At 33.4% G+C, this 18,402-nt stretch overlaps 1 protein-coding gene across 1 annotated transcript; it reads left to right on the plus strand.

The window, feature by feature from the left end:
- Positions 1–13,342: 13,342 nt before the first annotated feature.
- LOC141647479 (uncharacterized) lies at positions 13,343–14,343 on the plus strand. The gene is made up of 2 exons (XM_074455689.1): positions 13,343–13,817; positions 13,908–14,343. The coding sequence occupies exons 1-2, from the start codon at positions 13,613–13,615 to the stop codon at positions 14,039–14,041; spliced, it is 339 nt and encodes a 112-aa protein (XP_074311790.1). The 5' UTR covers positions 13,343–13,612; the 3' UTR covers positions 14,042–14,343.
- The last annotated feature ends 4,059 nt before the right edge of the window (positions 14,344–18,402 follow it).

Below are 18,402 nucleotides of genomic sequence, written 5' to 3' on the forward strand. Positions count from 1 at the left end.
ATCAGAAAGCAACTCCTTTATCAAGGCTAAAAAACTAGTGAAACACGTGTCACTCACCCCATTTGCCCCCTTGATATTATACAACTTCACCACAGCCGACATTTTTGTGAACTTACAACAGGATACGAGAGGTGCTTCAGACTCACACAACTTCTCATACATGTTGTTAAGGTCATCCCAATTACTAATGTCATCACCTACATCTTCAAAAGCAAAGGACTCATCATCATTCTCTTCATTATCTATAGACCCAACATTCAACTTCTCTACTTCCAACTCTTCCAACTCAAAAACTCGGCAAACTCGGGATCATCGAGTTAACCTTTCGTGTACCTCAACATCATCTTCTTGAGTTATTCTCTTCCTCTAATGATTCCCCATGAAAAATCCAAAGTGTATAGGATCGACTAAATCTCCACTTTTCTAGGTGTATTTTAACGTCCGGAAAAGCCATATAGCTAATATTACCACATCTTTCACAAGGACATGCAATACTAGAAGAACCTTTCAAATTGTTCGAAACGAATTCATAAAATTCAGCTAAACCATCCTTGTAGGTGCGGTCACTCATATTTGCATCAATCATCCAAGTTCGAGTCATTATTCTACATTCGTAATAATAGGCAACTAATTCAGAAAATACAATAATAGGCAAACAAATAAACGAAATTCAGGTAAGCAATTAAGCTAAATTATCAACAAATTAGATAATAACCCAAAAAATCCTATATCTAGTTATAAGCGTTACTAAGAAACATATATATACCTGATTGATAAACACGATGAGGGAGAGAAGACGGGACAACAGTGACGGAGATGAAGACAGAGAGACGATCAGGGAGGAATGGAGGATGATATAGTAGCAGTATTAGCTTGTGTTTGTGTTTGTGTTTGTAGCGTATAGCAGAATAAAGCAATATGTTGTTCTTAAGATTTTCATAATATTAATAACAACGGTTATTGAGTCTACAACCGTTGTTAAAAGGTATTGAAAACGGGTTCTAATATAACCGTTGTGATTACTTTTCACTAATTTGGCGCCAAACCATTAACAACGGTTAAAATTTAACCGTTGTTATTAGTTTTTTCATTAACAACGGTTGTTTAAGTATGACCCGTTGTTAAAACCAATAACAACGGTTAACAACACATAACCGTTGTAATTAAGTTTGGTAAAATTCGCGGAATAAATTCTACAACGTGTTTTGATGATTTTCGTGAATAAGCGTTGTTAAAGGGCCGTTGTGGTTGCCTGTATTTGTAGTAGTGAGATAGTGTTTAAATCGGTTTGGGGAGGTTTGATCATAAGTGACCATAGTTTAAATCATGCATCATATAATATAATTTAGATTACATCATTTGTTATATATGTCATATAGAATTGCATTTAGTTAGAGCATGCATTCATTCATATCATATCATTGCATTTGTATTTTATTTCCATAAAATCAAAAACCCAAAAACATGTATTTCCTTTTTATTCCTACTCCTACATGTACATTGAGGACAATGTCCAAAATAAAGTGGGGGATGGAAATTTATATTCCGAAAATGCATAAAAATTGAAAAATTTCAAACAATCCCAACAATATGTTCTAAATCACAAAACCATAAAAATTTCAAAAATTTCAAAAATCCAAAAACAAGTTCATTTCCTTTATAGTGTAGTCTTGTATATATTGTCTTGTATATATTGCGTTTGTTCTATCCTTGTTCACATTTATTGACTACGCCACATCCGAGACATGAGGATCATGAAGACCGCATGGTATGATCTTTCCAATCTCCTTTTTCCTCTTTATGTTAATGACTATGTGGCTTTATTTTGATTGATGCGGTATAAACAATGTGAATTTAGGACTTGCATTTAGATTATATGACATACTAGTTGGCAGAAGCATATGCATTAGGATGTATATATGTTAGTTGCATCATGGCATGTAGTTCCATGTTAGAAAATTTTGCGAAACTGTCTACTTGGGAAGCTTGACAAGTGTATATAGGCCCTAGTAGATGCTTTTTCTTCTTAAGACTTTGCTTGTTAGAATACTTGTAAAACACAAGTACTCTTGTGAAGACTCTAGTTGATGTTGTGTTATTGGAATCTTCTTGATATATAAGTGATGTGACCATTATTTGCACACATTTAGTCCCCTAATTGAGCCTATTTTGCATACTATTATAACATTCTATGGCTATTTTATCCGTCAAAACCTTCCTATTTGCTTTTCTATCGCATTTCATATGTTTTGTAGAAAAGGAGATAATAAGGCGGAAATTCCCGTCTTTCGTGCATATTTGGAAGCTTATTGATGATATTAGATGGACTAGTATGAAGAGGAGGCAAGAATGATGACCAATGATGTAAGAATAAGGGCTTGCTTGGATTGAGGGTAATAGGAGGGGAATGAATAGGGGAGTAATATGTGAGGTGTATTTCCCATGTTTGGTATGCGGGTAATTATTCACTTCCTGGAATTATTACCCTTGTGTAGGGGTAATACATTACCCACCCTCCCCCCTGGGTAATGATTAAGGGAGTAAAAGATCTACTCAGTAATCATTACTCTTATGTCAAACATATCACCAAGGAACTCATTACCCCACTAATTAATTTTCCCAGTAATTATCGCCCAATAAAACTTACCCCCTTAATAATTCCATGGATTCCAGGCAAACCCTAAAGAGTATATAGAAAGGTCATAAGGTTTAAAGCAAGGAGGAAAAGCAAGGAAGTCATTCATGAAGAAAACTGCTCAGAACGCAAATCAAGGGCTGCTCCTTTGGCTCTGAAATTATGCTAGTTGGAACGGCGTCGAAAAAACAAGTGATCTAGGCTTTTGAATCACTCCAATAGGGGTCCGGATGAGAAAATGACGCCCGTTTTACAATCCGAGGTCAAACAAAGAGGCTGTCCGCCAATCCGCTCGTCCCGAGACCAATCCGCTCGTCTTCTAACCAATCCGCTCGTTTTCTAACCAATCCGCTCGGATTCCCCTGCTACAATCCGAGCGTCTTGCTCCAAATCCGCTCGTCTTCCCCTGCTACAATCCGCCCGTCCCGACACCAATCCGCCCGGATTCCTTTACAGCAATTTTCGTGTTCTTCAAGCTCCAAGAAAGACGCCCTTCCTTCAAGAAATACCGGCTTCTCCCTGCTCAAATCTCAAAAGTGTAATTACTATTTTAGCCCTTAGTTAACCCTAATGCATCCACCTAATTTCCACTATAAATACCCCATTTGTAATAATCAAAGGGGGAGGCTTTTATCAAGTTTTTAGAGTAGAAAATCCTTCTTTAGATTAGATTAGGAGTAGATTAGAATAGATTACTCTTTAATCTTTCCACAAATTGCACATTAATCTCTCCTTAACTATTGTTCAAATTTATTATTCAAGTTTATTATTGGGTAATTGAAGATTATTGGGTTATTATTGGGAGATTGACAACCTTCCATCAATCATCAAGTTCTTCTATTATTCTTTGCATTATTATTTGGATCACCTCAAGTTTGGTATAATTCCTTTACTCTTTAATCTTTATTGTTCATTTCTTCATTCTAATATCATGTTTATACTTGTTGTGATGTTTGACACCATTAATGACATGTTTCCCATGATAATGAGTGAGTAGTTTCTTTAGCTAGGATTAATGGGTAATTAAGGGAAACCAACATGGGATTGATTAATGCTTAATCTAATATGTTTTCATAATCAAATTGCTTGCTTGTTGTGATGTCAACTTTATGCACATGTTATGTTTGATGAAATGCTAAGCCTATGAATCCTTGCATTTACAACCATCTCTTATCTACTCAACTTGACTTGTAAGATATAAACCAACTCGAGTCTTGTTAGACCATGCATAGAAGTTGAATAGGAGGAAAGTAAGTCGACTTGTAGGTGTTGTACAATCTAATCGATTCGGCTCCGGGGCCCAACTCTTCCTATGAACCGTAAGACATAAACCAACTCGGTTCCCCCACAACACTAATTGCTTGCATATAATTGTAAACATGTTTGTATGATCAAAACCATGAATCCCCTATGACCCCATGATATCCTAGCACTTTTAATCATTTGTTTACATCCTTCCTTTTATTGCTTGTTTTACCTTATTGTTTGCATTAGTCTAGGATACAACTACAAACCCAACCAAATTGTGACACTAGCATAAATTGAGATAGATAGACTTAGAACCCAAAGCACACCGTCCCATGGATCGACCTCGACTTACCGCTAACTAGTTGTTTGTTGAGTATTATAAATGTGTTTGATTGGATGTGACCCGACGACATCACTCCCCATCAATAAGTATCGTTGGGAATTCATGTGTTTAAGTTTGAGAATTATATCATTCATTGTTGAGCACTAAATTATCATAAGTAATTTAGCGTTGTTTATTAGATTACGCATCTACAATCGTGGCTCAAACCCTTACATTAAAGGGTGGATCACAAAGTGTAGGAGAGTAGTTACGACATCCAAGGTACTAATCTTGTTTTCACACAAACAACGACCCAAAAAATTATCACACTCTATGTGTGACCACTCTACTCTTACCAACATCTCGTCCTAATCGAAATCGACCCAGTAACATACACAATTCCTAAACTCTGATAACTCATAATTTACTCTCTCCCATCAATGAAACCTTGGAGAGGGGGGTGGTGTTTCATGTGGCGTGTCGGATTCAACGGGGATGAGTGTTATGTGAGGATGAGTGTTCTCATCTCCGAAATATATAGCCTCGACCTAGTGCGGATCTGGGTGGTGGTGGAGGCATGTCATAGGGTTGTGGTGTAGTAGGTTATGGAGCTGTGGAGGGTTATACTATAGGTGTTGGTGTTTGAGGCATGTTGTGGTTGTAGTACCTAAGTGGGAGCAAGAGTAGGGCTGAGAAGAAAGTGGATTTGGGTCTTAATGATTAATGATAATTGGTAAAGGCTGGGAAGGGTAGTTTAGTCGAAATACCAATTTTTAATAAAATGAGAAAACTAAATGGATAAAAAAATAGAATAATATATTAAATATCAGCCAAATAAATTAAATGGGGCAATTTGCACCAACACTTAAAAGTATGGGGTTAATATGCACATGTTAAAAGTAATGAGACTAATTTGCACGTAGTTGCAAACGTATGAAGCTTATTTGCCACTTTTCTGTAAACTAAACCATATTGTGTACTTTTACTTATCCACCATCATGTTTCACTTCTCAATATCTAGTCTCTAATAATCTAATCCTCCGTATCTATTATTCTTTCCCTCCTAAATAATTATTTGCCCTTTTTTCTATAAAAAAGAATTCTAATTGAATATGATAATAAATATTTAATTGGGAGGAAATGTTTACTTGTCTTTATCACCCAAAATCGAAAAATAATAGGTTTTCTAAAAGACGTTTTTTCAATAAATTTTCTGGGAGACCAATTATAATTTAAAGTAAATATGGTACTAAAAATCATTAAAAGAGTAGTATAACATGAAACTGGTGATAAACATAAAGGGTTACTATCTACTTTGAAATGGCTACGTTTTTGTATGATAAAAGGTATCAAATGATATCGTCATTTTAAGCCACCGGTAATAATAAAAGAGGTACAAAAATTACTCAAAAAATATAAAATAAGTGTCTTAATAATTTATTGAGATACTCGTCTCTTCAAACACTTTGCGATGGAACAAACTCTAGACAAATATTCTGTATTTGTGTCATTGGCGGACCTAGGGGATCCTGAGGGGCAGGTGCACCCCACAACCTCAGATAAATTAATACTTATGAGTGTACATAATAAGCAAGTAGTCTACACGTGAGCATAGTTGGTAGAAGTTCTTATGAACAACCATGAGATATCGGGTTCTAATCTGGGCCCTTATCATTTATTTGTTGTAGTTCAATTTAATTGTAAAAAATTGCTTGAAAATGGACTTGATGCCTTGACCTCATAGTAAAATAACATTACCTTTCAAGTCTCGTCCATTTAGCCACTTTTACTCATTTGGTAAAATAAGTACTAAATTGTTTTATATATTAAGAGACTAGAGTATTATTTTTCAACGCTTTTACATCAAACTTTTAAGTGTTGTGAAGTATAATTTCAAATAGATTACTTTACCAAAAAAATTCATAAATGACCAATTATTATTACATTTTTTTCTATATACAACATTAGTTTAGGGTTTTTAAAAATATAAAAATTGCTTTTTAGATTGAAGATGATACCGATAAAAAAAATTTGTGCTTCTCTCTACTTAAGTTCTAGGTCCGCCACTGATTTGTTTACGTGAAGCCCGTGTGAAGTTGGGACTCTTGTGAGGCGTATGTGAGTATACAAGGTTTATTAGTTGCTTGACAAGTCAGATTTAGATATAAAAAGGCATGCACCCAAGTTTCCATGCAAATGCCATTCTATTTCCTTATATATGTCCTTTATTTGTAGGACCAACCATATATTTTGATTCCTTGTGAAGTCAAGTTGCCAACTCTTTAGAAATGTGCAGTTCAATAACACTTGGCACATCACACTACTAAAAACTGAACTTGTATAACCTAGATCCATTTAATTTGGACGTCTACCGACTAATATACCATGAAAAACCCACTTTGCAAGGTTTGATCTATGGGGTACCCAAAAGATGCCCATCTAAATAACATAGTGTGTACTAGATAATAAAAAATAAAAATTAAAAATAAACAAATATATTGGTCGGCATATGCAATGAATAAAGAAGAATTGGATCATTGATGATGGACCTCAAAATGGGTAAAAATAATACTCCCAGTCCCTTCATCCCGGTCAATTGTTATCTATTTCCGTTTTGAAAAGTATCACTTTGTATTTGTTATTTATTTCTACTTTTGGTAAATTTTGATAACTGGATAAATGTGGTATGTGATATGGGCAAGTTGACATGTGAGATAGCTCCTCTTCTTATCATTCTTTTTCTCATTTTTTTTGTCTTTGTGCCGAAATGAATAGATAACAAATGACCGAGACCGATGGAGTAATGAATCTACTTGTTTATTTTTATTTGGTAAAATGTTATTGGTTTTCCTAGAGGCCGTTTTATATGAATAGTGTGTAAAATTGTAAAATTAATCCACAAACTAAAAAGATGGTAAAAATTGGTTGTTAAAAATTAAATTTACATAAAGTTTTGTGTAAGGTCGTTATACCGAGAGTTTGAAGAATAAATATAGTATTCAAACTTATTCTTAATCTTATTTGTGTAGAGTGGGTTGACCATTAACTTTATTTAACTATCAGAAACATATAAATCAGTGGTGGAGTTAGGGGGTTAATAGGGGCGCTTGTCCTTGTTGACAAAAGAAAATCGCTTAGTCAAATTTTCAAAAACAATTCGAGTTCTGATCCCTTATACCATTACCAGTTTTCCTTCGCTGAATTCAATTACTAGCTCCGCCACTATTATAAATGGTTTTGTTACAGAAATTTCATTGCTACAAAATGTATGAGCTGGTAAAAGTGATCACAGTAATTATAATTACCTTACAGAAATTGTTTTAGTGTTTGTATTTGGCAGATAACGATTAGTAGATGGTTAGTTTTCTTTGTAAATGAAATAAAATCTCCTATGTTAGAATATGCTAACCAATAGCTAGGGCAAGCAGCAAATTGACCCCACAAAAGCTGTTTTAATATGCTATTTACCAAACACTAAAATTGGCATATTGATAACTGATTCTGTTTGGTCCACTTAGAAGTCGGAATAGAATGCAATTAGCACGAAACCATTTGGACGACTGCAATTAGCTCTCATCATTCCGAGAGCTGGAGGGGACTGTTGCATACTCATAATTACTTTCTACAACTACACGGGGATGTTGATGCAGCTGCTGGTGCATGCGTTGGCCAACTATGTTGATGCAAAGGATAACTTTGAGACACTGAGATGGGCTAAGGTTGTTTAGGATACTACTGTTTTACCTAAGCACAGCTTTCATAAATGTCTGGCTCTAGAAAGGAAACTGTCTACTATTGACTGCATAAATAGAAGAGGCTTTAGCAGGGTCAATTGGGGTATTCTTTAGATAAAGGGGATGACTGAGGCAAGTAAAATGCTTTTTCTGATGAATTATGGAGAAGCATGTTGAGATGGATGTAAGTGTGTGGCAGATCTTCTGAACTTTGACAGGAGCTTAAGTGGTGTACCACGAGGGTCGAGGAAGCATTGGAAAATGAGCTGGTTTTATTATTGCCTTACAGCCATTACCTATGTTATCTAGCAGGAACGAAACACTCTTTTTTTTTACGGGTTAAAAATCTACTCCTTGTGCTCTTGTTAAGCACCTTCAAGTTAATGGAAAAGGTTAAGGATAGTGATGAGTTGATTAATTGCCTCAATTCTATTTATGTAATTTGCTTACTCCTTTTGTAAGAAAACATTTATATTTCTACCCCTAGTGGGTGAATAAACATAGAAGGTACTTTTCTTTTAAAAAAAAAATACTGATTGGTTAAACATGATATAACCCTTGATAAATATGCTAAAAATCAGCTAATATGCACTTTACCAAACATCCCCAATCTCGTGATACTATTTCAATTCCAGTTTCTAAGATTTTCCAAATACTTTAAATGTTTCAGTATAGAATTCAATTTCAAGTTTTGGTTCTTAACATGTTATAAGAAATTACACCTTCCGTACCGGTCATTTGTTGTCTTTTTCCATATTTTGGTGTTTTAGTGATTTGTTGTCTTTTCTATTTTAAGAATGAACTTGATGAGCAATTTGATCATTCATACTCAATTTATTCCACTTGTCATTTAGTAAATGAACACTTTCTCTTTCCTTAGTCTTTGTGCCAAAAACAAAGGACAATAAATGACCAGAACGGAGGGAGTAAAATTTTACACAATGTTTTATTACGTCTCTTTGTGCCATTCAAATAGATTAGACTTTCTCAAGACACCTAATTATAATTCTCGTGTTTTTATACAATAACTAGTGAGAAACGACATCGCAGTAAGTCATTGAGAGATCACTTTTTCGTATTCGTTACGTGCTTCACAACATTTTTTTACCATGATAATGACATAAGGTGGCTCTTTTATTTGCGGCACATTTTTATAATAATCGTATCATATGTGACTGGTTGTGATCATTTTTTAATTAGTAGATCATTTTATCTGTACCGACTTTATCACTTTGAATAACATTTTTACTTCTAATAGTAAAATGATAACTCAATAACTTGATAGGAAATCGTCTTTAAAAGCCTGGGTAGTTTTTATAGAAGTATAAGACTAAATGAGCATTAAACGCATAAAGTGACACAATTGATGGAAAATGTAACGGCGATATCGGGTGGCACTCAATTTAGGCGTCACCCTCTCACATGGGATGAGTGAGAATCCTTCAATTAAAAATGTATGTGAGAGTTCCTAAAAAAAAAGGGATATTCTATATGGTACCCCTCAATTTTTCGACTTTCTACATGGTACCCCTACACTTATTAAAACATACATGGTACCCCTAATTGTTGTCATTATCACTAAGTGTACCCCTAAACTTTATTTTCCGTCAATTAAACTCAGTTTTAGGCAGGGGCGAAGCCAGGATTTTAAATATGGGGTAGCGAAGTTATTTGAAAAAAAATTCAGCTAAAAGACGCGTAAAATTAAAAAAGTAGATTTTTTACAAACGACTTGTTTTGTTATTATCCTTATTAATCCTATCTTTCATTTTGAGCATACGATAAATTTTTTTTGCAGCTATGACTATATGCTACTCCGTATGTTATTAATTATTTCTCACGTCTTAGAAGATTACTGTTTCCAATTAAATCTTTTGTGTGAATAAGTCGTTTGACCATCAAGTATAACTAAAATATGAAGGATTTCATTTAATATGATTGTATTATATCATTATCAAATTTTATATGTTTTCGTATGCATTTAACAAACTAGTTTTTGGTCAAATTTTCACTGTAAGAGAGTTTCAGAGAAATAAAGAATCATCATGATAATGGAAAAATAAATGAACTAAGAAGAAGATACGGAATATATACACCAAACTTGATAAAATGAGAAGCAATTAAAATATAAGTGATGAAAGAAGTAACATAGGAATAAGAGGAGATAAGATTAGGAGAAAGAAAAATAAATTAACAAATAGATAAATTAAAAGTCGAATGAGAAGACAAGTAAGGTTAAGCTAGATAAAAAACATTTAGAAAAAAACGCTTCAAGTGGGAGTCGAACCCATGTTCTCTTAAGTGTTAGGTAGAAAACATTTACCACTACACCAAAGCAGATTGACGTGTTGTTTGCAGTCTTGTTTTAATTTATGCTTTATTAACAGTCAGTTGCTTTTTAGGGTAGCGTAAAATCATCTTCTTCATCGATTTTTCTGAGTTTGGGGTAGCAAGGGCTACCCTTTGCTACTACTTACCTTCGCCCCTGGTTTTAGGCGTTAAATGACTACTTGGACGCGTAACCAAGCTTGGAATTTATCATCTCATGACATAAGGACTCTATTAGGCTCAATATCCATCTTTGGACGTGATAATTTGGCAAGCAATCAATAAATTTTCCGTCAAAAACTTTTTAGCCCATATATATCAATAAATATTAGGATCGAGATGGATATTGAGGCCAATAGAGTCCTTAGGTCATGGAATAATAAATGACAAGTTTGGTTACGTGTTCAAGTCATTATCTAACGCCTAAAACTGAGTTTAATTGATAAAAAATAAAGTTTAGGGGTACACTTAGGGATAATGACAACAATTAGGGGTACCATATATGTTTTAAAAAGTGTAGGGGTACCATGTAGAAAGTCGAAAAATTGATGAGTATCATGTAGAATTTCCCAAAAAAAAATGTATGTAAGAGGGTAACACCCAATTTGAGCTTCACCCGATAACACCCTACCGCAATTGATTATTACTCCCTCTGTCCCGGTCATTTGTTGTCCTTTTCCATTTTTGGGTGTCTCAGTCATTTGTTGTCCTTTCTATTTTAAGAATGAACTTGATGAGTAATTTGATCATTCTCATTCAATTTGTTCCACTTGTCATTTAATTATTGGCCCTCTCCTCTTTCCTTGATCTTTGTGCCAAAACGAAAGGACAACAATTGACCGGGACGGAGGGAGTACTACGTAAGATCCGTAATGCGAATCTCTTTGACAAATTGCACTCATTTATTAAAAACTTCATCATAGTGCAAAAGTGCTGACGATGACGGCAGTCGACCAGCAACATTATTTTTGAGGAAAGTTTTTCTCCATTTTTTAAAAAGAAATGGAGAGGTCATTTCCTTTCGATGGTCTAGATCGAATTCTGGCATCATTGGATGACTCAAAATTTATGGGTGAAAATAAAGGAATAATGGGGCTTTGTGGGAAAAATATTATTAAATGAGTTTAAGAGAGGAAATGGAGAGGATCCTTTCTCATTATTTTTATAGTTGCCAAAGGAAGGCTGTAAAATGTTTCAACGATTATCAAAATTTTGATTCGATTTTTACACTATCTCGATCTTACAATTTGGAATGATATGACCGATTCTAATGTTAGGTAGATTTAAGATTATATGATCTAATAATTCGATTTATTTGGGACAAAAATTCATCTTAAAATCACAGTAGATCCTACAATTCAACAATTCTACAATTCTGGTATAAAATACGAATAGTTAAACCGGATTTCAAATTAATTCAACACTATACAAACGATTTGAGCTCAAAGCACTAAAAACTACTCCGTACTACATGGCTTTTATTTCGTTACATACCCTTGTAATCTTAATAGTGACTAAAGTATCTTAGTTTTATCGGATTTTCTAACATGTGTTCTAAGGCCTAAGGGCACATGATAAAAAGTTAAGTAAGAAAAGTTTGTTGAGAATATATCATGACAAATTAGAGTTAAAACTCATATTTGCTATAATTAGTAATATAATGTTGAAAATCTTTCCCTACTTAACTTCTTATAATAAATGACTATTTGATTAATCAACAGACCGTCTTAATGTCTTATCCTATAAAACGCTCTTAATCCAATTCGAGAACAATACCAAACATAATTTTCACCGCTTGTTAATGATAGTATCAAGTCAGAATAATCAAAGTTTCATCTTCACACGTTGTGTTTCATTGTATGATTAATGTTTGTTTAATTAAGAAAGAAGCAATCAAGCATAATATGATGACGTCATGCCTATCTCATATTCTCTTTGAATGTTGGTGGAGGCTCATGTCATCCCAATGACGCAACTACGTAAGTTGCCCAACTCTTTCTCACCAAACGGTCCAGACCGTAATTTTTCCATAAAACTTCTTTGTTGAATAATCTAACCCTCGTCAAAACGTTATTATGCACTATGCACTAATAGTCCTTTCATTTTGCAAATTTCTACTACTTTATTTATTTCGTTTTCATATGTATAATTAAAGTACTGCTACGTATATTGAACAGACGTATACAAATGAAATATATCAAGCGAATATATAAGATCGTTTTTTATTCCCTTACACAACAAAACCTACAATCCGTTTAATATTTAACGACGCGAGGTCTGTCACACAGCCTTACTCAAGAGTAAGGGAGAAGAATAAGACGTCAAACGGTTTAATGACGTAAGTCGAATACGATGGTTGATGACTTGATGCCTATGATAATTATCATTTAGTTGAATTTGAATTTTTTTTGTAGAGAAGGGTGACATATTAAAATTGTCCTTTTGTCTTAAAAGCCTCACTTGACAAAAATAAAATAAAAATACTCCTAATAAGCAATTACCTAAAATGAACATGCACTACCTTTCACTCCAATTTCACCTAATTAAACATTTAAAGACTTTTCGTCTTGACCTTAGAAATCAGACTTTAAGAAAAATGAACCACTTACCGAGTTATTGTACACTAGCTCGTCCTGCTTAACACGACAATATCCGTTTTAATCATAAAATGGGTTTAAATAGCACTACTAGGTAATATACCTATATACCGAGAAACTATTTTTTTTTTATCATAAATACACTTATTTGGATCCGTTTAATCATCCAAACGAATATTACCGTCCTAAACAAAAATTTGTAATTATACACGATATTAAGAAAAATTCATGTGTCCGTCGGGAGAACCGTGTTTCTCCCACCTAAACCTTTATAATATTTTATTTGACGGGTTGTCTTTATATATATAAAGGATATATATAAGGAATACGGTTCTCACGAAGGACACAAGTATTTTTTCCGATATTAATTGCTAAATTCCATATTCACCGAGTAGTACGAAAAAAAGCGTCATCAAAGATGGGTCCACATAAAACAACACCTGCTTGATTTGGACCTCCAAAACGGAAAAATACAATTTGTCTCCCATACCGTATTAAAAATTAAAGGAAGACACAATTCACGGGGTCATTTTAAACAAGTATAAACAACTAGTCAACATAAACTACATTCTCCAATTGTTTTCTATTTACAAATCTTTACATATATATGTGTAGTTTGGTTAATATGTCATCATAAAGCTTGTTCATTCAATAATCAAAACTCACCCTTCCTTTCTTTTCTCTCCAAATTCCATTGAAACTACGCAAAACGCGTGTTTCGAATTTCAAGTAGTTGATTACAATAACCATGGAGACAGAAAGCAAGAGGAGGAGGATAAACCTTAATCTGAACGACAACGAAGACGGTATCGATGAAAGTGAAGATGTAAAGATGGAGCAGTTCTTTTCCCTTATAAGAAAAGCTAAGGATATTCGCGATCAACTCTTAGGGATTGAGCCGCGTAGAATGAGTGAAAGACGACAACTACCGACGAAAGAAGACAAGAGTAAGGGTAAGGGTGCAGTTTGGCAGCCATGTTTTGAGCCAGAAGATTTTGGTGAACAAGGTGTGGTTGTTAAAACTGGTGATAATCATGTTGCAGGTTGCTCTAAAACATCACAAGAAGTTGGTCTTAACAAAGCTGAAGAAGAAGAAGAAGAACAACATGTCAATATAATTAGTACTACTCCTAGTAAAGATGGTAGGATTCTCTTAGATCTTAATCTTTCTTTGTAATTTACTCTATCATATCCGTCTCATTCATTTGTTTACCTTTAATTAAAATAGTTTTATGGAAAAAAAAAAAAGGTAAACAAATAATTGAGGGGAGAGGGTGTAAGTTTTAAGGTTCATGCAATAACTTTTTTTTTACTGTTAATTACAGTACTTAATATGGTACTCCTCCTATAAGCTCATCTCTATTAGGTATGTGAGAGAGTATAATAAGATAGTAGTATTAAAATATGTGAATTTGTTGTAGTAAAAACAAATGTTGGAAATATCGAGGAAACTTCGTTGAAGCACGTATTGCGCATGCACCCTCTTGTCCATGTGTTGTCACCGGCTCGAAACTTGTATGCATCAATTAGTCGTTGAGATTAGGGAATTAAGAGATTATTTGACCGCAGTGACAGAGTCCAGATTTGAAGTTAGTGGGACGGAAAATTTAAGGGGAACTTGTAGGTAATAGTATAAAAATTTTGAAATTTTTTGATAAATTTTAATTAGAAACTCCGAAATTTTCATACGTGTTTCTGCTAGTCCCTTTGCTCAACCAGTATTTGACCAAGAGGTGCATATAACATGCGGCAGAATGATGTTGATCTAATAATGGTACGACTGAAAGAGGCAAGTCCAGAAAATGTCGCTTCAGTTTGTTGCTATGGACCATTACCTCGGTCATTTTTTTCAATCTTCTCCTTGTACACATCAATTATCATTAAAGTGACCAAAATTAATGGTCCATGCTTATTAGTTTTTGAGAGAACAAGATTGGTAGCATTTAGCTTATACTCCGTAGAGGTTATTAAGCGCTCGCTTTGATGATGGGGCGAGCGATTCTGGTGCAGCTCGCCTCACAACCCTGAATTACTTGAAAATTAAAATAATTTCTTCGTCGTTTTAATTTATTGTCAGGATAATTTAGATATAAAATTCAAGCCTCATTTACCACTTAACTTGTGATGTGTTGAAGATAAGTGGATATTTACCTGAAAAATCTCTTATTAGATTTATATAAGAAATTAAGAATACCCAGGTTCTATAACCAGTTCTGGTTGTAGTTACAGTTAGGTTATTTTGGTTGACTTCATAGTCTTCATTTGTGAGGTTATTGAACTTATTTACAAAGTTATCTCTATCAATTCGCTTACAAAGTTATTGGGTGATCGTAACTTTATAGAGGAGCTTGGTAACTTTACATCGTTATAATTACAACCGGTTGTAGGAACCTTTCTTTCAAGAACAACCGATTGTATAACAACAATCTCAGCGTAGTATGATATGTACTAGTTTGGTTTATGATGAAAAAAATCCCATATACATTTAATTCATATGTAAAATTGATACTACAATTGATATGAAGACTCTCATTTTAAATATTGCAATTCATTTGGCAAAATTAACTAAAAAGGTAGCTGATAAGGTAGCTGAAAATTATGAGCTGATAAGGTAACTGATTATACAAAAATGTGTTTAGCAAACCAACTGAAAAGGTAGCTGATTTTGGTAAAATGACGTAAAAGAAAATGATAATTATTTAATATTATAAATTAAAAAGGTAGCATTTCATTTCAGGTAGCTTATTCGGTCAAATAAGCTATTTTGATCAAATAAACTACCTAAAGTGTCTTTATCAAACAGAACCAAGTCCTTTCACAAATTATAATATATAAGACTAGACTCACAGTGAGATAATTCTACTAAATAAAAAAAAAAGACCAGTTATTTATTAATAGTAAATAGTTAATTCTATAAAGATGGACCATATACAATTAATCTTCCTTAAAGACGAATGTATCCATTTTAACATTAAAACCGATCAAGTATCATCTCATTTGCGTATATGAAACATAACAATTACTTTTTTCCCTATATATTCTGTTTTTATATTATTTATAGGGTTTTTCTAAAATGTGCCTTAAGAGCACATGTTAATAACCTTAATATAGTAAGATTGACAACATATTCTCATGAGATATTTAAATATAAACTCATTGTTACCATAATTAGTGAGAATATATTGTTAATCTTACCATATTAAGGCTATTAACATGTGCCCTTATTTATATTACTTGACCCAATGTTAAGTTTAAGACGAGTATACTCTTTTTAAACAAAAATTAGGGGAATGCATAAATTCACGCATAAAAGGAACCGGCCCACTGAATTTGTTGCATATAGACAAATATACCCTTACTTTGTTGTGTAGAGGTAAAACAAGGGCAGGGCAGCATATTGAGGTGTGCAACAACTCCCGTGACTCCGTACATTATGATCATACTCCCTCCATTCAACTCCACATTACACTTATTCCTATTTGGGTCATTCAACTCCACTTTACACATTTCTAAAAATGGCATAATAAAGGTCAATGTTGTCCTAATTGGACAAGCATATTTACATAAAATGTCACTCCATAACCCTTTCTAATTGGACAAGCATATAATAAAGCATTTTTACTTTTCTTTTGTTGTACTTTTTATTGTTTTATATTGCTTTTCTTAATACTTGTGCATAAAGCATAAGTGTAATGTGGAGTTGAATGGAGGTAGTAGAATTTATTTAGTCAGATTCAAAGAATATGAAAATCCAATCAAGTCAATAGAGTAACACCCAAAAGTGAGCCATGCAGGATTGCAGAGAAGTGATAGACACAATACAATGTTGGAATAATTCTAGAATTGTGCATGAAATTAATGATCCAAGGTCTGCAAACCTATATGGAAAATTCCTTTCAAGGAAGCAAGTACTAGATGTAGCAAAACTGAGCTACATAGATTGAAAAGGTTCTGTAAAATAACCTACGACAACAATTACAGTATTGATTTTCAAATACTTTTTAAGATTCCACTTGCTAAAGAATAAAGATGCTGTTCAATAAAAAAGTTTTCAACTTTAAAATTATACAGAAAACATGATTGATAATTAGGAGTCGCGTTTAATCATTCAATCTGGCATGATTTGATGCAGAGCCAGAAATTTGTGGCCAATTTGGATGAGACACATACACTTTGGTGACCAAGTCAACTTTTTTATATGGTAAAGAATTAAGACCAATGAAGTTTATGTTACAAAGTCACTTTAAAATAGTCTGGAATATTAGGTACGGATCGGATGACAGTACTATGCAACAGTTGATATAGTACATAATGCTGCTAGTCTGTTGCACAATTCTTGTTTAAAAAAAAGGTAGTTTAAGTTTAAAACAAGATTACATATACTCTACAAAAGCAAAATAAATTGGAAAAGATAAAATATTTGTCCATTGTTATATGGAGTGATATTTGACTAATTTTAAACTTAAGACGAATAATACCGTCTTAAGGAAGACTAGCTGATGATGTTATCGCCTATAGGTCCTTAGATGGGGTACATTTGAGGTGAAGTCCTTGAAATATTTTATATTACAAAGCCACCAAAAAAGCAGTTGAAAGTTATGTTGTTCGAACTCTTCAATATTAGCTTGCATAGACACATATCTTTGTGGACACTCAGCAATCGGACGTGAGTAGGACACTTCATTTTTGACCAAAAATATAAATAATTTTCGTAAAATAGACGGATCCGACACTTAAACACGCATCAATATCAGATACTTCTAATCGAATCCGAGCAAATAAGCTGATAAAAGAAATTAAAGGAAAATAAGAAAAACAAACAATAAGTGGACAATCAATTTCATGGAAGATTGTATGGTGATATTAAGATTTTATTGGTGTGTTGGAATATTAAGCTCCTACCAAATCTCATCTACAACAACAACAACAACAATAACATTATTAGTCTAAAGAGTCTTTCTTCTGAACATCTATCAACATTGATAGCTTGTTTCCACACAACTCATGATAAAAGTTGCATCCACTAATACTTTGTGAATATTTTGTTGTATAAGAAGTAGAGACATTTAAGTAAGTCATTTTGCTAAATGAAAGATAATTGTATCCTAAAAAAAGCAAAGTAGTGAAGTGCATTATGATGTATGACATAAGGATCATGATGATGTTTTGTTAAAATTCTACACGACTACACCATAACACAAGATAAGTATTCCCTTTACTTTAATCCAATTAATTCCATAGAATTTTCTATTTTTTCTGTACCTCAACTGACAACAGTGATAACAGTTTGAAACAATGCATATAATTACTATTAATTATTGCGCGAGACGGGTTCCATTGTGTAAAAAGACAATTCATTTATTAGCAATAAATGATTTTTTTTTTTTTTTTTTTTTTTATAAAAATAGACCGTCTCACTGTGTAAGACCGTTCTATTCTGTAATTTGTGTTTGTTTACTTAAAGCATAAACAGGCATGGTCAGTAATCTGAGATATAGGAAACGGAAGCAAGAGCTGATCGTTACAAATATAAGAATA

This window comes from Silene latifolia, chromosome 3, assembly GCF_048544455.1.
Source record: "Silene latifolia isolate original U9 population chromosome 3, ASM4854445v1, whole genome shotgun sequence".
In the NCBI taxonomy this organism is placed as follows: Eukaryota; Viridiplantae; Streptophyta; class Magnoliopsida; order Caryophyllales; family Caryophyllaceae; genus Silene; species Silene latifolia.